The sequence below is a fragment of the Neolamprologus multifasciatus genome, chromosome 12, assembly GCF_963576455.1.
Source record: "Neolamprologus multifasciatus chromosome 12, fNeoMul1.2, whole genome shotgun sequence".
Classification (NCBI taxonomy): Eukaryota; Metazoa; Chordata; class Actinopteri; order Cichliformes; family Cichlidae; genus Neolamprologus; species Neolamprologus multifasciatus.
Genome location: NC_140450.1, coordinates 19,376,413 through 19,396,248, shown reverse-complemented (window position 1 = coordinate 19,396,248; position 19,836 = coordinate 19,376,413). Strand labels below are relative to the sequence as shown.

At 39.3% G+C, this 19,836-nt stretch overlaps 1 protein-coding gene across 1 annotated transcript; it reads right to left on the bottom strand.

The window, feature by feature from the left end:
• Positions 1 to 60: 60 nt before the first annotated feature.
• Positions 61 to 19,652, bottom strand: pes1 (pescadillo ribosomal biogenesis factor 1). The gene is made up of 15 exons (XM_085179803.1): positions 19,480 to 19,652; positions 19,215 to 19,294; positions 17,666 to 17,819; positions 17,379 to 17,488; positions 16,960 to 17,131; positions 16,778 to 16,867; positions 16,333 to 16,449; positions 16,162 to 16,239; positions 10,192 to 10,281; positions 2,778 to 2,908; positions 2,561 to 2,686; positions 2,065 to 2,249; positions 942 to 1,105; positions 682 to 849; positions 61 to 441 (listed from the first exon to the last, which is right to left on the bottom strand). Exons 1-15 carry the CDS (start codon positions 19,501 to 19,503, stop codon positions 367 to 369), a joined length of 1,764 nt encoding a protein of 587 aa, XP_085035929.1. The 5' UTR covers positions 19,504 to 19,652; the 3' UTR covers positions 61 to 366.
• Between the last annotated feature and the right edge of the window lie 184 nt (positions 19,653 to 19,836).

Here is a 19,836-nt window from a genome sequence, read left to right as displayed (position 1 = left end):
TAATCATTTTTCAATATGGCGCCAAGACTAAGAGAATCATTTCTTCTTAGAGATGCAATATCACAAGTAACAGGTTTAATTCAGTCCGTTTAACTGTAAAATGTTTCGGTTACAGATTTTAAAATAAAAAGGAAGTTGTATTGTACAATACAGAAAAGTGGAACACAGATCAAACAGTTACTTTTACAATAATAATCACACAACTAGCATTTGTGACAACCTGCGCTGTTTGAAGTTCTGCAGAGGTCATTAGAGTGCATGTAGCACGCAGAGCTCTACTACACTTTCAGGTTTTATATGGTATGTAAACCTGCAATGCACTGAGCCTCAAAGTTAAAAAGAAAGTCAGTCTGAAGAAGGCACCAGTTATTTTCGGGCCTTTTTCTTTTTTGCTTTTTCTGCATCATCGTGAGCCTTCCTCTTGGCAGCAAGCTTGTTAGCCTGTAAAAAGAGAAGGAGCCCAATTAATGGAAGATACTCAACACCTGTTACGCAACCATTTTTAAGCTCAGTGAACTCAGCAGGGGTCAACGCTGGGCTGCGCCGTTCTCTCCGCAGCGGCTACATAATACTGGTAAATACTGTGGCCTGAGATAAAATGCTCAGTATCAACACTAAAATATTCAATGTTAAAGCTTTTAGGTTGAACAAATATTCTTAGCAAAGCGGCAATGTACGCACCTCACGGACTTTTCTTTTCTTTCCAAACATGATTTTGTCATAGAGGTACTTTTCCTTTTTCTTCATCATCATGATGGCCAGACGCTTCTCCTCTGCTTTCTCCTCCTGCTCCAAGCGTGCCTTATTTTCTACCTTCAGCTTTCCAGGTGTCACTTTGACATGTAGAGACTAAAAGGCAACGAGACGAGTCAATAAAGATTCCAAAAGATTACTAAAAAATAAAATCACAATGACAAAGAAAACAGGATCTGACATATCACCTTGCCCTGGGATCTTTGTTCTTCCATTTTCTTAAGGTTTTTCTCTTCTGCTACTTCCTCTTCATCATCCTCTTCATCACCATTGTCATCCTCTTCTTGTTCTTCTTCCTCTTCTTGTTCTCCTTCCTCCTCCTCTTCTTCCTCATCCTCCTCTTGTTCATTGCCTATAAAAGGAAGAAAAATAAATTATTTAAAATTAGTGCTGCTGACATTTGAATCCTGTGTGCCTATATTAAATATTCACGCTGTGAATATTCATCTTTTATTCTCATTACTGTGTGATGCCAAAGTGGCTATTTAGGACTCTGATCAGATAAACTATAACCTCCACAAGCTGTCTCGCTTACAGTTCTTTTAGTAAATCACAACATTTCGATCCAGCCACCAGGAAAAATGTAATCATCCAATTAAGGAATGCTGGCAGTAATTAATCACATAATCAGACCATCAGAACAGTTTTGTGTTTAAGTCTCCAAAACAACCCAAAAAAGGAAGCAAATCATTAAACTTTTTAAATCAATCACAAATATCAATTACATCCATTCAGATGAAGAGAGGCCGTGAATGTCTATTTAACTCTCCACATGACATTTTAAAAATTCTTTTATCTGTTTTCAGGTTGTTACATGGCCTCGCTCCAAACAACCTCTCTGAGCTGCTGCACTTGCACTCCGCTTTCCTAGTCGCTCAGATCAGCTGACCAACTCCTTGTATATGCCGAGGACACAGTGCAGGCTCACAGGGGACAGGACTTTGGTGTAGAAGCTCCCAAATTGTGGAATTTGCTCCCATTTCACATTAAACAGGCCTCTTTAAAAAAAGTTTAATTCAAGTGTGTTTTTCTTCCTACGTCCAACACTTTGCTCAGTGGTTGTTCTTTATAAATAAAGTTGGCTTAACTACTCGATTATGTACAATACTCATAATTTTATGATGTAACAAAGAGACCATGGTTAGAGGTTATGGTTATCTTATAATTTTCCCTCCTATGCATCTGTTGTTCATTCAGATCTGAAAGTATTTTTTGTTTGTTGTTTTTAAAACTAGGACTCTGATCAGAGGGAAAAAGTTAGTGAATTGTGGACGTGACCTGCATACACACTGAGATACAACTGAACCACACCTGATTTTTCTCCTCGCTGTAAGGCCATCATCTTCAGTTTCTCTGGAGGCACATAGTCACCTTCCTTCTCCTCCACAAACGGAGACAGGTGAGGGGGTAGAGTCACCCCAAGGAAATAATCCTCCACAGGCAAGAGCATTTTGGCATTGACACAGTCGTATAGCCACTGGGGTTGGATGTAGTATCTAAAACAAGCAAAGGTTTTGAAAATCATCTGTTATGATGGCAAATAAGTGCATATTTTCATGCGTCTACTATGTAATAATGAGAATACAATCTTGCTCTTTGGTGAGGATTTTTTTCTGCTGCAGGATCAGGGGGTGGGGGGATGGGATGGGAAATATTCCAGTGAAAGGAGTCATTGTAAAAGTGGGTAATGTACATGAATGACACACTTCCTGTCTCTAGGATTAAGAATTCTATGACAAAATCAAATACCTCTATAAGAAAAAAAAAAGCCTTCCCATACATGATGAAAAGCACAGCATTTCTCTACCTGTTGATATACTGTTTGCCAACACTGGGCCTGTCAATAATTTGATGGGTGATGGTCTCATCTGTCACATCGTATGTGCTACCAATGGACACAGACTTGTCCCAGGATACCTGACCTCCAAAACACCTGAAAGGCAACAGAAATACACAAAAGCGAAAAAGTCAGCTTCAGGCTTCCGTGGACGTTTCTTTGCTTCACTGTAGCATCTCTCGCTCACCTGATGACGAATGCCAGAGACTCTCTGGGAACTTCTCTGTTGAGGTAAAACTTGAGTCCCTCAAAAAGCTTCTTCTGAGCTTCTTGCTGTTTCAGTTCCTTTTCCCTAGCCTCCATCTTCTCCATGTCCTCCTGTAGCAAAGAAATAAAGGGAAAACATTAATTATTCTTCAGGGAATTTCTATTTACAATGAAATCAGAAAAGTTTAAAGTCATTGCTTTAAAAACAAGCCAACAACTAAAAGATGATTATTTTTTTTAAACAACTTCCAACTTGTTGATGTATTATGGTGTCTGATCCATGACAGAGCAAGTGCAGCTAGATTTATTGGGATAACAACCCTAAAAGAATTTCAAAACGCAAATGTAAAAAAGCTATGTAAAAAGTACAACTCGACAATTAATACATTTACTTATCTCTGAATTTAAGCTGCTCAGATTTAACTAAAGAATCACAGTCAAGTTCAACAAACTGTCTGAACCGGTGTTAAATTGGTCAGCAATGGTGATTAGTAGACTCTTTGTTATCTCAGCTGGAGCTGATGCACTTATACATAAAACAGTTGTTGGTGGCATCTGATGACCAATCCCAGACCTGTCTGAAGACTGAAATTTAACATATGAAAAGTAATTTAAAACCAATAAAAACATGTGACATTTAATTAAATAATCAAGGCTCAAAGCAGAAACTGTTGTGTTGTGACAGTTTATATCACACTGACTATGCATGCATTGAAGTCTAATAGAAACGACTACTCAGATGTTGGATAACCAGCTTTAAAGCACTTTATAGTGCAGGCTTCATCACATAATTTCCTTAGGGATTATTTAAGTATTCTGATTTTCTTGCATCTTTTTCCACCAGCTTAGCTTCTGGTGTTTGTTGCTTGCAGTATTACCAAGCTACTGCTATGCCTCTGCTGACTGGCTATCTTAAGACAGCAAAAACATTAACATCTCCATAACCAGCTCCTTCAGAGCCTAGACATGGCTTTGCTTGCCTGAAGATGTGGCACACAGCACCACTGCCTATTCATATGGGTGGCAACACTAATTGCATGCATATGGAGTGGATGACCTGGCTTGCCATGTGCCAGTAACAAATGGAGTTCAATGGTCCACAACTAACAGACAAAGTCCTAGTGGTGAGATGCACTGTGTTATCCTAAAATCACCAATCAGATGCCACTGATAAGCAGTAAGCTACGACAGCTTGCCCTTGGGTCTACTTAGAATCATGGATGGCAGAGGCTGATTTTAAAGGAATGCAGTTTATGTTGCATCCCCGTGGACCCCCCAGCTCTGAAATGCAACCATGGAAGTTTGCAGCCAGTTTGCTCACTAATTCCAGGTTAGGAGAATTGAATTGGCTTTTTCACCCACAAAAGACCTTGAGCATACTACACCTATATCTTGAAGGGTAGATGGGTAGACTCATTGTGACCTTACTCCTGACAACCCAGGAATAAAGTCTATGGGACCCTGACACACCTTCAAATATTAACCTAGCCAGTGGGCAAGCCCCAGTGAGATGCTCCACTCTGGAAGCAAAGGAACTAGATCATCTTGTAGACGGAGCTGGTCTTTGTGAACAACAGTGCAACCTGTACTTCATCAATAGGAAGTACAGGTTCCTTTATTCTGCTCAGCCTGAACACTAACCACATAAAAGCAATACCATCTGTTCCAAGTTAAATTCGTGTCATTGGCTTGAAAGGGGTGTCCTCAAGGATTACGACAGCCTCACTGACTCCGACTAGAGAGTAATACCATCACTGCTTGTGCACCAACTTTCTAACTATAGACTACAGCTACAGTATCATAAATGAACCAACAAACATCTTTGAAATTTTATGCAGCCAGTAGAAAACCACTCATCAAGGGATTACAGTTCCTTCCTCTGAGATTATATGTCTGTGATCGAGACTCATCAGGGAAAAACAGAGGATTTAGATTGTCTCTAAAATAAAAAAAAACAAAAAAACAAAACAAAACACCAAGCCCCAAAGGACCAATGGGTGTAACTTTCCAGGAAAAGTGACAGGTTAGTAGGCCGCTTTAATAATGTGCAGATCTTATCTGATACGTTCTCAGAACACACAGGAATAGACCGGATAAGATTCCAAAGCTCAGGTAAAATTAATACACCAGGAAGTTACACCTCATGTCTAAGTAACAATTAAGTCCTGAAGTTCCCTGCTTTGTAGTAAAGCTAATGTCTCAGAAGCACTAACATTTTTCAACCTAACTGCACAGCAGAAGAGAAATAGTCCAACAAAAAAGTTAAATAAAAAGATGTGCTCATCAGGCATGTAAAAAGTTTGAAAAGAAGACATATCTATGAGATCAGCCACAGTTTACACAGTTGATCTGTTAATGCCTTAACCCCTTAAGACCGGTCGGAGCGGGCACGCTCTGTTTTGCGCAGCTATTTTTAAATTCCTGTAGAACTGAAATCACATAAGCTAGCGCAATCATTTTTTTGCATATGAAACCGGAGGAGTTGTACTTGCATCTTATGCATTCAGCTTGTCCTATGACACGGTTTCCTTCCACATATAGCTTTGAAAATAAATTTAATAAAAAGCATTTGCAGCAACAACAACATAATATTCCAGAAACATGTTTTGCTGATCCGATCAGCTGTTCATAACACTTCCTATGTTGGAATAGACGTCAGCATGAACTATCGCATGTCCGCCATTACCTGTCCGAAACCGGAAGTGACGTCATTTTCGCAGAAAATGTAGTTTGTTTGTTTTTTACCTTCAGGGCCTTATTTTTAAAAGTCATGTTTGACTTTTCCGTATCGTTTCTGGGATGCTTAGAACAAAAATTACACTGCTGGAAATAGTTTATTTTGATGCACATGCTGTTTTTTTTGGGGGGTAAATTTGCATTGTATTTATTTTCGTTTTTCCAGCAGTGTATAAAAATGGGTGTATCTAAAAAAAACAAAAAACAAACAAAAAACAAACAAACAAACAAAAAAAAAAAACTATGAAGACACTCACAATAAATTTCCTGTGGTTGGAAACTATTTTGTGCAACTTTTGTGTATTTAGTTTTGAGGGATAAACTTCTTAAATTTCCATAACTAGTAATATATGTTAAAAAAACCCCAAATGATTTTCATTTTGTAGTTTATTGCACATTTTTTGCAATTTATGTAGTTACTATGCACTTAATGCATATATATTATAAAAAATTTGGGCTATAAGGGTTGTATTGACGTATAGCAACTTGAAACAATCCCAAAAATGGCTCTACAGCATGTAAAAATATAAAGATAAGCTCTGGCAAACTTGGCTCTATGGTAGGTCTTAAAGGGTTAATAAAGCACTTTAGTCTGAAAGCTGTAATGTTGAAAGATCATTCTGGTGAGTTGACTTGAAAACTTTAGAATAACAGATTGTATTTTTACACACAAAACAGAAAATTTAAATAAATAAATTAAAGCAGAGTTTGAACTACCTACTACTACTACCTATAATTATATATAAAAAAAAAAAAAGCAGAATGAATTGACAAAAACAATTGTTAACTTCAAACCAGTCAGTGACAACAAGCTTCCCAGGATGAGAAACATATCGTCAGTAGCAACCAAACAAAGCTGTAAATCCCTTGTATCACACCTTCAAAAGATCAAATGATGTAACCATTAATGTTTAACCTTAGAGACCAATTAGAGCAAAAAGAAAGAATGAAAGTATTTTCTAAGATAAGATATGATAAGACTTTATTGATCGGAGGGCGGGGGGGGGGGGGGGGGTGTTTGTGCGTTATTATACAACGGTAGCTGAGGTTCTATGTATACTCATACACAGTATGTGTTATGGATAGAGGGTTGTGGAAATATGCAAGTTATAAATTCAACTATTCTACTACTACTATCCCTATGTAAGTAACATATCTATAAGTACCTGTAAGTATGGACATGTACATGCACACACACGTACACATGAAAAAAAAAAAACCAAATAAAAAAAAAAAAAAAAATATATATATATATATATATATATATATATATCTTTTTTATAGGAGTGCAACAATACTCGTATCGATATTGAACCGTTCGATACAGTGCTTTTCAATTCAATTTCAATTCAATTTTATTTATATAGCGCCAAATCACAACAAATGTCGCCTCAAGGCGCTTCATAGATACAGAGAAAAGCCCAACAATCATATGACCCCCTATGAGCAAGCACTTTGGCGACAGTGGGAAGGAAAAACTCCCTTTTAACAGGAAGAAACCTCCGGCAGAACCAGGCTCAGGGAGGGGCGGCCATCTGCTGCGACCGGTTGGGGTGAGAGAAGGAAGACAGGATAAAGACATGCTGTGGAAGAGAGACAAAGATTAATAACAGATACGATTCAATACAGAGAGGTCTGTTAATACATAGTGAGTGAGAAAGGTGACTGGAAAGGAAAGACTCAATGCATCATGGGAATCCCCCGGCAGCCTACATCTATTGCAGCATAACTAAGGGAGGATTCAGGGTCACCTGGTCCAGCCCTAACTATATGCTTTAGCAAAAAGGAAGGTTTTAAGCCTAATCTTAAAAGTAGAGATAGTGTCTGTCTCCTGAATCCAAACTGGAAGCTGGTTCCACAGAAGAGGGGCCTGAAAACTGAAGGCTCTCCCTCCCATTCTACTTTTAAATACTCTAGGAACAACAAGTAGGCCTGCAGAGCGAGAGCGAAGTGCTCTAATAGGGTGATATGGTACTACAAGGTCATTAAGATAAGATGGGGCCTGATTATTTAAGACCTTGTATGTGAGGAGCAGGATTTTGAATTCAATTCTGGATTTAACAGGAAGCCAATGAAGGGAAGCCAAAACAGGAGAAATATGCTCTCTCCTTCTAGTCCCTGTCAGTACTCTTGCTGCAGCATTTTGGATTAACTGAAGGCTTTTCAGTGAGTTTTTTGGACATCCTGATAATAATGAATTGCAGTAGTCTAGCCTGGAAGTAATAAATGCATGAACTAGTTTTTCAGCGTCACTCTGAGACAGGATATTTCTAATTTTAGAGATGTTGCGCAAATGGAAGAACGCAGTCTTACATATTTGTTTAATATGTGCGTTGAAGGACATATCCTGGTCAAAAATGACTCCAAGGTTCCTCACAGTGTTACTGGAGGCCAAGGTAATGCCATCCAGAGTAAGAATCTGGTTAGATACCATATTTCTAAGCTTTTCAGCGCCGAGTACAATGACCTCAGTTTTATCTGAGTTAAGAAGCAGAAAGTTAGTGGCCATCCAAGTCTTTATGTCTTTAAGACATTCCTGCAGTTTAACTAATTGGTGTGTGTTATCTGGCTTCATGGACAGATAGAGCTGGGTGTCATCTGCATAGCAGTGAAAATGTATGCTATGTCTTCTAATGATGCTGCCTAGGGGAAGCATGTATAATGTAAACAGAATTGGTCCTAGCACCGAACCCTGTGGAACTCCATAATTAACCTCAGTGTGTGAAGAGGACTCTCCATTTACATGCACAAATTGGAGTCTATTAGATAGATATGATACAAACCACTGCAGTGCAATACCTGTAATACCTACAGCATGTTCTAATCGCTCTAATAGAATATTATGGTCAACAGTATCGAATGCTGCACTAAGGTCAAGAAGGACAAGCACAGAGATGAGTCCACTGTCAGAGGCCATAAGAAGATCATTTGTAACCTTCAATAAAGCTGTTTCTGTGCTGTGATGAACTCTGAAACCTGACTGAAACTCTTCAAATAAACCATTCCTCTGCAGATGATCTGTTAGCTGTTTGACAACTACTCTTTCAAGGATTTTTGATATGAAAGGAAGGTTGGAGATTGGCCTATAATTAGCTAAGACTGCTGGGTCTAGAGATGGCTTTTTGAGTAAAGGTTTAACTGCAGCCACCTTGAAGGCCTGTGGTACATAGCCGATTATTAGAGATAGGTTGATCATATATAAGATCGAAGAATTAATCAATGGCAGGACTTCTTTGAGCAGTTTTGTAGGAATGGGGTCTAAAAGACACGTTGATGGTTTGGAGGAAGTAATTATTGAAGTTAACTCAGAAAGATCGATTGGAAAAAAAGAGTCTAACTTAACATCAATGAAACTAAGAGTAGCTGTAGATAATATTACATCTGTGGGATGATTATTGGTAATTTTTTCTCTAATGATAAAAATTTTATTTGTGAAGAAGTTCATGAAGTCATCACTAGTTAACGTTAAAGGGATGGTTGGCTCAAAAGAGCTCTGACTTTTTGTCAGCCTGGCTACAGTGCTGAAGAGAAACCTGGGGTTGTTCTTATTTTCTTCAATCAGTGATGAGTAGTAAGCTGTTCTGGCTTTGCGGAGGGCTTTCTTATAAAGCAACAAACTATTTCTCCAGGCTAAATGATGATCCTCTAAATTTGTGACACGCCATTTCCTCTCCAGATTACGAGTCATCTGCTTTAGGGTACGTGTTTGAGAATTATACCACGGGGTCAGGTACTTCTGATTAGAGACCTTAGTTTTCACTGGAGCTACAGTATCCAGAGTCGTACGTAGTGAGGAGGTGAAATTATTAACAAGATAATCGACCTCTGTTGGGGTAGCGTTCAGATAGCTGCTCTGCTCTGTGTTGGTACAGGGCATTGACGATGATAACAGTGGCTGGATTATATTCTTAAACTTAGTTACAGCGCTTTCAGAAAGACATCTACTTTGATAAAGTCCACTCTCCACTGCTGCGTAATCAATTATTGTAAATGTAAATGTTATCAAGAAATGATCAGACAGGAGAGGGTTTTCAGGAAACACTGTTAAATGTTCAGTTTCTATGCCATATGTTAAAACAAGATCTAGAGTGTGATTAAAGTGGTGGGTGGGTTCTTTTACATTTTGAGAGAAACCAATTGAATCTAACAACAGATTAAATGCCATGTTGAGGCTGTCATTTTTAGCATCTACACGGATGTGTAGATGATTCGGTACGCATATGTATCGAACAATACAAAATTTATTTTATCAACTTTTCTTCTGACGATGCTGTCTGTGTTGAGCGTTCAGTGGATCTGCATTTGACTACTCCGCCTAGGCTGCACTGTCGAGCGCAGATCCACTGAGCAAGCGCAAGCTAGCAAGACAGAAGTTAAGCTCGTTGCACCATGGCAAATTGAACCTCCCCCACCCTCATTCAGATCTGGCGTTTGGAACTATTTTGGTTGTCATGTGAAGCATGACCCTGATGATAAGCGCGTCATGGACAAAAGTAGAGTTTCGTGCACACATATCCATAGATTTATAAGAGGCATTATGCATGAAGTGGTGATCTGTGTATTTTGATTATATTTCTCAATAACAAATAGTTGTGCCTTGCCTGAGTAAATCAAAAGATACATGTGATGTGTCATGTTTTGCAAGTTAGCTTTCTTACCCCTTCACTGGGAAACTGGTCCAGTTGAGCCTCCTCCTCCTCTGCAGAAGAAACCACGCGTGCCAGACTGGCACTCAGAGCTGACAGTTTCTGCAAAATCAAAAACAAGGTAAGCACAAGTGTTAGCATTTACACCTCAATGTGTGCGTGCTTAATAGATTTAGTTAGTTTGGTCAACAGTTTAATTTAAGCATATGAGGCTTGTTTCTTTAAAAACATGAGTTTACACAATTTCTCTATTAGCATACTGAATGCTTTTAGGTAGACTACATGTTGAGCTCTAATTAAAGTGTCTGAAATGATATAGGGCAAGACCTCATGTTAAGTGTACTGTATGTGTAAGTTAAATTAATACACTTACGAGTCACTTTATTACAGACACCTGTTCAACTGTTTATTTATGCAAATACCTAATCTGCCAATCACATGGCAGCAACCTTTCTTTCTGGCCAGGCTGGTGATGGCAAGGCAATAGAAACTTGAATAACCACTTATTACAACCATGGCAGAAGAGCATCACATCAATTTTGTGCAAACAACATGAAAGCATGGCTCCATGCTTCTTTGTATCAATAGCTCAGTGGCGAAATAATGTGGGCCCCTTAACTGGTCATAGAGCTGGGCGATAGAACGATAACGATATGTATTGCGAAGTAACTTTTTCTCGATAGAAAAGTTAAACTATTGCGATAGACCTCATCTCGCTTGTCCTCTTTAAAAAAAAAAAAAAAAAAAGGACAGCCAATCCAAATTAACTAGCGCAGAGCCGAACCAATCACAGCCGCAGCGTCACGTCACGTGACTTGTTACGTACAGCACAAGTGCCAAGCCGCACATATCAGATCGTGCAGCCGTACATGTGTGTTTGTTTGGGAAGCAGCCAGCCGCCGTGCCGCCCAGGTAATGGAGGAAATGAGTGTGCTGACTAGAGAAAAATCAACCGAGAGCGTGACCAAAGGTTACCGAAGAGAAAACAGATGATGGTTCCAATGCCGGAGAGATTGTCGAACGGAAGAGACGTAGAAGTTCCGTAGTGTGGAGGTATTTCGGCTATTTCAAGTCTGACAAAAAACAGAGTAGCGCACACTGTAAATTGTGCCGAAAGCAAGTTTGGAAATACAATAAACCGGTGTATGCTCAACCTCTGACTGAAAGCGCTAATTCGTCATTCGGCTTTTGTCAGACTAAAGTAACTGTTAAAACTGTTTGAAAATCTAAGCTGTTAGTCAATTTTGTCTGTTCTTCTGTAAAACAAACTAAGATTTATTTTTAGAATTAATATTTTGTTTCTAAGTGGAATTGACAATTTAGTAGTCTGTTTTGTTTGTTCTATTTTGAAACTTAAACGCTTTAGCGGCTGCCTTTTGTGTAGTTTGCAATATTTGCCTTTATTTATCTGAAAAAGTCTCATGTTCCTTAAGTACATCTACCCTGTTGAACTTATTATGGGAAATAAATATTTAAATCAAAACAAGCTGCTGATTATTTCACATTTTACTTGTGAGCAACGGCACATTTAAATCTTACAAATATAGTTATTTGGCTTATATCGTGATATATATCGTTATCGCCTGAAATGAAAAAAAATCTTATATCGCCCAGCTCTAACTGGTCATCATTTAAACCCCACAACCTACCCGAGTATTGCTGCTGACCATGCCCATCCCTTTATGACCAGTGTAACAATCTTCTGATGGTTGCTTCCACCAGGATAACACACCATGAAACAAAGCTCAGATCATCTAAAACTGTTTTCAACCTGAGCATGACCATGAGTTCACTGCACTTAAATAGCTTATAAAAGTCAGCAGATCTCAATCCAATAGAGCTCCACTGGGATGTGGTGGTTCGGGAGATTTGCACCAGGTCTGAGCAGCAGACAAATGCACTAAAATCTCTGAGGAATGTTTCCACCACCTTGTTGAATCTATGGCACAAAAAATGCAGGCAACTCTGAAGCAAAAAGGAGGTCCAACCCAGGCGAAACGCAGTGGTTCTCAAACTTTTCACAACAAGTACCACCTCATAAAATATATGGCTCTTGAAGTACCACCCCTATGACTGACATTAAAGTACAGTAGTATAGGCCTACTTAACACCATATACAGTTTACACAAAACAATTTAATTTCTTATATGAATGTTATTTATTTTAACTGTCACAAACAGAATGTGACAAGTGATAATAATAACAACAACTGTACTGCATTAAAACATTCACAGCAGGTAGGGTATCCAATCTTTAAGTGATGCCGCATGAACCCTGCTTCTGGGTACTCTGCATTTATTAAGGCTATTGGGTTTTTAACATGTTTTACTGCTTTGTATTTTATTCAATTTCATTTGAACAAGCCCCTAAAAAAGTCAGCGATCACCGTCCGCCTGTCTCGGTTTTTATTACCACTAGTCATTTTAAAGCCCAGTTTTTATAACCTTACGATGTAACTACAGTCGAGCCCATGCAGCAATATATTAATGACTTACCTCGCATTGTGGATGGATTATCTCAGTTGTTCTCCTGACTGAAGTTTGGTCCGTTTACAGCAGGGGTCCCCAATCCCAGTCAACGAGGACCAGTGTCCCTGAAGGACATGTGTCCTTGATCCAACACAGCTGATTTAAATGGATAAATTACCCTCTCAACATGTCTTGAAGTTCTCCAGAAGCCTGGTAAAGAACTAATCATGTGATTCAGGTGTGTTGACCCAGGGTGAGATCTAAAACCTGCAGGGACACCGGCCCTCACGGACTGGGATTGGGGACCCCTGGTTTACAGCATCCTGCCGTGCGGTTACATTTGTCCCTAACCATCAGGAACCCTCACATTAGCTTGTAGCGAGTGGGAAAATGTTAGCATTCATCCTCCAGCTTCACTGTGTTTATATTATGCTAAACATAGCTGTGTAGCTGGCCACCACATAGTACATCATTATATACCAGCTAGCTAGGACTGGGCAATATGACCCCAAATTCATATCTCGATATTTTTTAGCTGGATGGCGATATACGATATATATCTCAATTTTTTTTTTTAAAGTCATAAAGTAAGAAAAGAGAGTTGTTAGTCAAAGCTGTGTCCCAGATGTTACACAGGCACTTTTGTTAACATACAGCATATATGTACATTAAAAAATTACTCAAAAATAAATAAATACATTATTAAATAATAATGCTTGATAAATAAAAGAAAACAATGTTGTTGTTGTGCATTACAAAAAGCTCACAATTGTGCAGTCAAAATGTAAACTAAACGAGGCTGAGCATAATAACAAAGAGACAGATTTCGCAGCTGCTCTGTTCCCAACTTCTACTGCATGACTGACAGCCTTGAGTTTGAAATCCGCTTCATGCCATTTATGGTCCTTATACACACAATACGGTAAAAGACTATGTGCACGTTAGCATATGCTACTTCCGGTGCAGAAACTCCTGTGGGGAGCTTTGTTTCCGGTGTCCTATTCGCGCCTTGTTTACGGTCCAAAACAAGTTAAGCAAATGAATGAATCAAGCAGCGATTTACATTGCTATAGATGTCTTGGGCATTTACCCAATATATCTGTAAATGATGTTCATTGACTTGACAATATTTTTTCCCCCGCGCCTCAGAGCAAAAGAGAAAAGGGATTCAAATGTTATATTTCTCAGCTGTCCCTCATTTATCGCAGGTGTTATGTTCTGAAAATAACCAGCGATACGTGAAATCAAGTAGCAAATTTTATTTTTTGACGGTGCAAAACGTTTTGTCGACATCGTGGGCATACAGCACTGCACTTCAGAGTCACACTGCTAGCGATCGATGCAGCGATTCTGTACTGTACAGGAGAGACGTCACGGAGGAGATCGTCTGCAGCGATCAGGACGCAGGACACAATGTGATGTAAAAAAAAAAAGCATGCAAACTTGCACTACAAAAATCTGTGAAACAGCGAGGTGAAAGGTGAACCGCGTTATAACGAGGGACCACTGTAATTTTGAAGGTAAGTCACAACATACCCTTCGTAAATAGTAATGTATAGAAACCCTTACCAGCAATCATTCATTTTTTGTGTGGCTTTTTTCACGGTTTGTTAACATGCTGTGTGGGTGTGTACTTGACTAGCTGATATCGACATAACGGGGAAACATCTGGTTTGACTATTCTTCACCTGTAGTTTGAATGCTGAACATTTGCCTATTAAATCATAAGACCAGTCACTATACAGAGATGTGCTTCTGAATGTGGACGATGTGTCTTCTGCTGCAGTAATGCAGTTCTGCTTGTGTTGAGTGATGTAAACAACTGATCGATCTAAACTCTTTAAACGTCAAAATTGATCATTAGATTTTTTTTATGACACAACAGTGGTGAGTGTTCCCACCTTCTCCTCTTTGTAACTTAACGCGATCTTTCCTTTTTCGAGTTTTGGACATGATTTTGGAGTATATCTTCGCAGTAGCGATTGACCGCAAAGTAAAGCTACCGGAAATTCACAACCCTACATCCAGTCTCAAACCAAGAAGTTAGCATTTTCTTGTGCACAGGGTCTATACTACATTGAAGCACAGTACGTATTACTCTGCGAGGCTCCAGACTACGGTAGCCGTAATGCTCCGACAATCCATCAATCGGTGCAGCTCCGTAGCTCTACCAAAGTCATACTAAAACATTTTTTGACAGATTGCTGAGCGCTGTGTACCACATAAAATCGGTTTGCGGTCATCAAACACAACCAGAATTCATACATAAGGCGCGCTGTCAACTTTTGAGAAAATGAAAGGATTTTAGGCGTTAGCGTGGTTAGCTTGTTAGCACGGTTAGCTCGCTAACACGTTGATGCCGTGCAGCCCCACGCGCGGGGCGATGCGCAGTAACTCGTTAATGGAGATTTGCCATGTCCATCTTGTCGTTGCCTGCAGGTGAAGCGATGGGGGAGGGGGAGTAGAATTCAGTGAAGGAGAGAGGCGAGGCCGAGTAACGTTGCGTAGAGACAAAAGTGGACGCAAGAGAGGCAAACCTGCGTCTCCACAAGTATAATTATTACGTAACATAGACTATATCGATATAAAGGATATTGTCACATCTTATATCTCGTATAAAAATATATCGATATTTAAAAAAAAAACAAAAAAAAAAACCTCGATATAGCGCCCAGCCCTACAGCTAGCCCAACTTCAGCAACCCTACAAAGCCACTGCTGTTTAGTTTTCTGTCTTCGTTTATGTCAGAAGTGATAGCAGAGCTGTACGTTTTAATTTAATCAATCAGAACGTGGTATCATGGCGTGTTGGGAGTGACTAGTTATCTCCAATCATGCCTTGGGAACATGTGTTGCCGTTTAAGCGAGGAAACTTGTGTTATTTACATCTGTTATTGTTACGTGACTCTTAACTGTTCCTGTTAATGCTACAGTGTAAATGAATTGGCTGACTGAGTGGGTGAGTTCATGTAGGGGGTTATTGAACCTCTGAAGCACTGCATAGTACAGCGAACTATTCAATAAAGAGCTCCCCCTGACAACCCCACTGGATATAACCTAGTAAGGAATATGGATCATATTCAGCAGAGTACAAGTCTAAACTTTATAAATGCACATTAGCACATATCCCAGTTTTATGTTTCAGTAAAGCTGAGGGAAAATAAAGACGACTCCTGCTTGAGTAACAGAACGCATTGTCTTTACAGATTGGTGAAGCCAGGAAAATAACGTACCCTGTGCTTTAAAAGCTTGTTTTAGAGGTCACCTGAGACACTTTTTTTCCCAAAAAGCATCAACAATGCTTTTGCTATTGGAGAAATTGTGTGACCAAGTTCTCTCTGCCACTGAAGTGGTGATATAGTTTTAACAAAACTCCAACGCTGCTTTATGCTGGATGGTTTAAGTGAATTTATTCTGTCACTCTGGATAACCAACAAGCCTCCTTTCAATGTAATGAGCACCATGAACAAAAGACATCAGAGGTCTTTTACACTGTTTAAAACAAAGTGACTCACCTCTAAGTAACTTTCTGAATTCATGGCATAGTCATCCTCACTCTCTTCCTTAGGCTCTGACTCTGTATTACTGTCCAGCTGCAAAATGAGAGGCAATATTAACTGAGGACAGGTCGGGTTACATATGATCAATTTATCATAAATCCTTTTTTATATTACAGTCCACGATACCTTTGGTGGGTAGACCAAGTTGAGGGAACTGTAGAGCCTGAAACTGACAAAGCCCAGCAGAGTGGTGTACAACTCTGTGAATGTTGCCATTACTCTGTAATCAACATCAACGGGGTGCTGAAAGGGAAACAAATATCAGTTTGACCAAGTTTCAGTGATACATTTATAAGTGTGAGCTCAATCAGAGTCACTTCCAACATAATTTTTAGTATATTCTAATTTTAAAACATAAGCTGCTCACAAGTTAAAGCCATCAGCAAAGTCAGTTTTCTTGTTCATAGGTGCCACACATTTTCTGATTCTTAATAAGCAGGCAAGACATTAAGGACAATTTTTTTATTTACAATGTTGGCCTGGCAACCTACATTATAACCCAACAGTAATAAAGTGACTGCTTATTATTAGCACTGTCCCTGTTGACTGCAATTTGCCAAACTGCACTTACATCATGGGAGAATTGATATGGCACCACCCATGTAATGAGCTGTCCCATCACCTCAGCCTGATAATATATTCCCTTGATGGAGAGGAAAACCTATCAAAACAGACAAACGTTTAGCACATTACAGAACACAGGTCAACCAACTCTCACAGAGTCATATCAATAACAGGCTGGTGAACTTGCACCTTTCGGAGAGAACGTGATGCGATCACATAGTTCATCCACTCCACAGTGAGGCGTCTGCACAGCTGGATTGTCTGCACATGACATTTTCCTGTTCGAGCAAAAGTGGAGAAGAGGAAGCACATGCAGAGGGCATCGTCGATATCACGGAGGGCATCAATGAAGGTTGGATACCTGCCAAACAAAGAAGCACAAGCAATATTTATGAGGTTTTGTTTTGACAAAAACATCTTACCTTTGAAATAAAAAAAACCAAGATAACTTGCATATTAAAAGCTGTAAAAAAATACTGACAGACTCCTAAAGACTCTGTCCTACTGTTACCCTACAATTTCAATTTAATTCATATAGTGGCAGAGAAAAAAAAAAGAAGAGATCAACTATGCCCTCTTATGTTCAGTGTGAAGAATAACCACCCCACCTTTCTTTGATGATGTGATCCAATTTATAGGTCGGCTTGTTCTCTCTCAGTCTTTCCACTGCAGACCACTCTGTTTTTCCATAAGCCTTCTTAAGCTTACGCACAAATATCTACAAAACAAAAATAAATGTTGAAAATAACACAGGTACCAAAAAGATTGTCAACCAAATTTAAATCAAACTATAAACCAATGACATGCTGAGGAAAAACTGATTCAAGCAAAGTGATTTAAATATCCTTTTATAGAGGTAAAGCACACTAAGGTACTGGTTTCTTATGTAATATACCTTATACTCTCTGAACTTTCCAACAATTGGCTCATGGAGCAGAAAGCGGATGTCTTTGAGCAGGTAGAAGGTCCTTGGGGCTGTAGAGCCCTTGTTCACCTTCTTCTTGTGCTTTGGCTCATGAGGATATATGCCTTTGAGAATGCAAAGTCGCCTGAAAATCAGAGAAGAGAAATTATTTGCCTGCAACAAGGCTCCTTTCTGAGAAAGGCTGGAAATCGAGATTTGGAACAAACTTGGAGAAAAGTAAGTTGCTGTGATGGCACGTGATGGTGTTTATAAAAAGAAATCTTATTAGGCGGAAAAAAAAAAATAATAATAGTTGACCGGTCCATTTTTGAAAATGTAAATATTGTTACATTTGAATTGCTGGTTTTACAAAAAACAAACCCCCCAAAAAGTAATATTGGCATGGAGAGTAACACTTTCAGAGCCATGGATTTATTTTGAAATTACCAACCACTGCTAAATATTCTGATCACATTCACTGAAAATTTAAGACACCTCATAATTTTTTGTTAAATTAATTAATGCACAATATATGTCCGATGCGATTTATGGATATAGTGTTGATCATAAAGAATATAACTAGGTGCAGATTCATTACTAACTACTAACATAACTTTGTCTGACTAACTTTGGCGTCAATACATTTTTTCTTGTTGATGGTAAAGTTTTTACTGATGTGCTAATTAAATTTTGCTTCACTTTCGAGGCTGCATTAATACTTTTTGCATTTCACTAACTAGGAGCAGAGGCAGTGAAGGAAGATGCGTTTTATTGCTGGGGTCAACCGTCCAAATCAACAGTGCACAAGAGAAGTGAAGAAGAGAGTTCAGGGAGGGTGGAAAAGATGGAAATGAGAGTCAGGGGTGATTTGTGGCAGATGGATAGCAGCAAGAATGACAGCTAAGTATTGCAAGATGGTAGTGAGACGTGCTGTGAAGTATAATTTGGATGGGAGGCCAAGCTGGTAGAGCTGTAGATGCTGAGACTTTCAAATTTACAGTGGGAATGTAAGAATTGAGTACATCAAAGGGACAGCTAAGACTGAGCAGAGACAAAGTTAGAAATAGAAACAAGGCTGGGATGGTTTGGACATGTGTAGAGGAGGGACAGTGGATAATTACTGGACAAAGGATATTGATGAAGGAGCTGCCTGTCAGGTGGAAAGGAGGAAGACCACAGAGAAGATTCATGGATGTAGTGAAGGACATGCAGAGCGTTGATGTGAAAGGAGGATGTGCTAGGGACTGGAATCTACTGTTGTGACCTCAAAAGCCAGGAGCCGAAAAGAAATGCACTTTTGTTTGACCCTGCACAATTGTCTACCTTGTTCAATACAAACGCATGAGTTTTACAGCACCCAACAAAAATAAACAAACTCACTCACTGAGTTTTAAAGACTTTGCGTAAATGGGCCCTCGCACCTTTTCTCACCCAGAAAGCGTTACTATAAAATAACTAATACAGTATAACTAAAGTATGACTAAATCGTGATTTAAAACACAAACACACACACGTGTACAATTGCTAACTGCAACGTTACCTGAAGTCTGGGAGGCTGAGCTGCAACTTCTTTCGAGCTCTGTTTCTTGTGATGTAGTTGGTGGCAGAGCCCCTCTCAAACTGAAAAACATAGGAAGATGCTCATATTCAACTCAAACGGTATGTGTTAACAAGGCACATAAGCTCATCCGCGTCCAGAAGAATCTACTGTTTGAGAAAAACAAACTTCAGCTAGCTGTTAGCTAACGGGACAGTCAGATTTTTGGTAATAAAACGCCCGACATTACACGAACACCCACACCGACCTTTTTCTTTTGAAGACCTCCCATTTAGAGACCGTTTCTAACCCTCCACAGAGTTTTATCCAAATGTAGTTGTGTACAAATTACACAATTCGCAAGGGTACACAACAACGACCGACACAACACGCAGGAGATGCACGTGTGGCTTGACATGCGCGAAAGAGAGGCCCAAGCAGTAGGACCCAGGGGTGGGCCGTTTATTTGCCTGTTTACAAAGCAGTGTTTGCGCATGAAACATACGTACATATAAAACTTATACTCATCTTTGGGATTTTGTTGTCCACAACAAACAGCATATAGCCAACATGATGAAAAGCACCTTCTTTATTAAATCCGCAGTCATCTAAAGAAATAATGTCG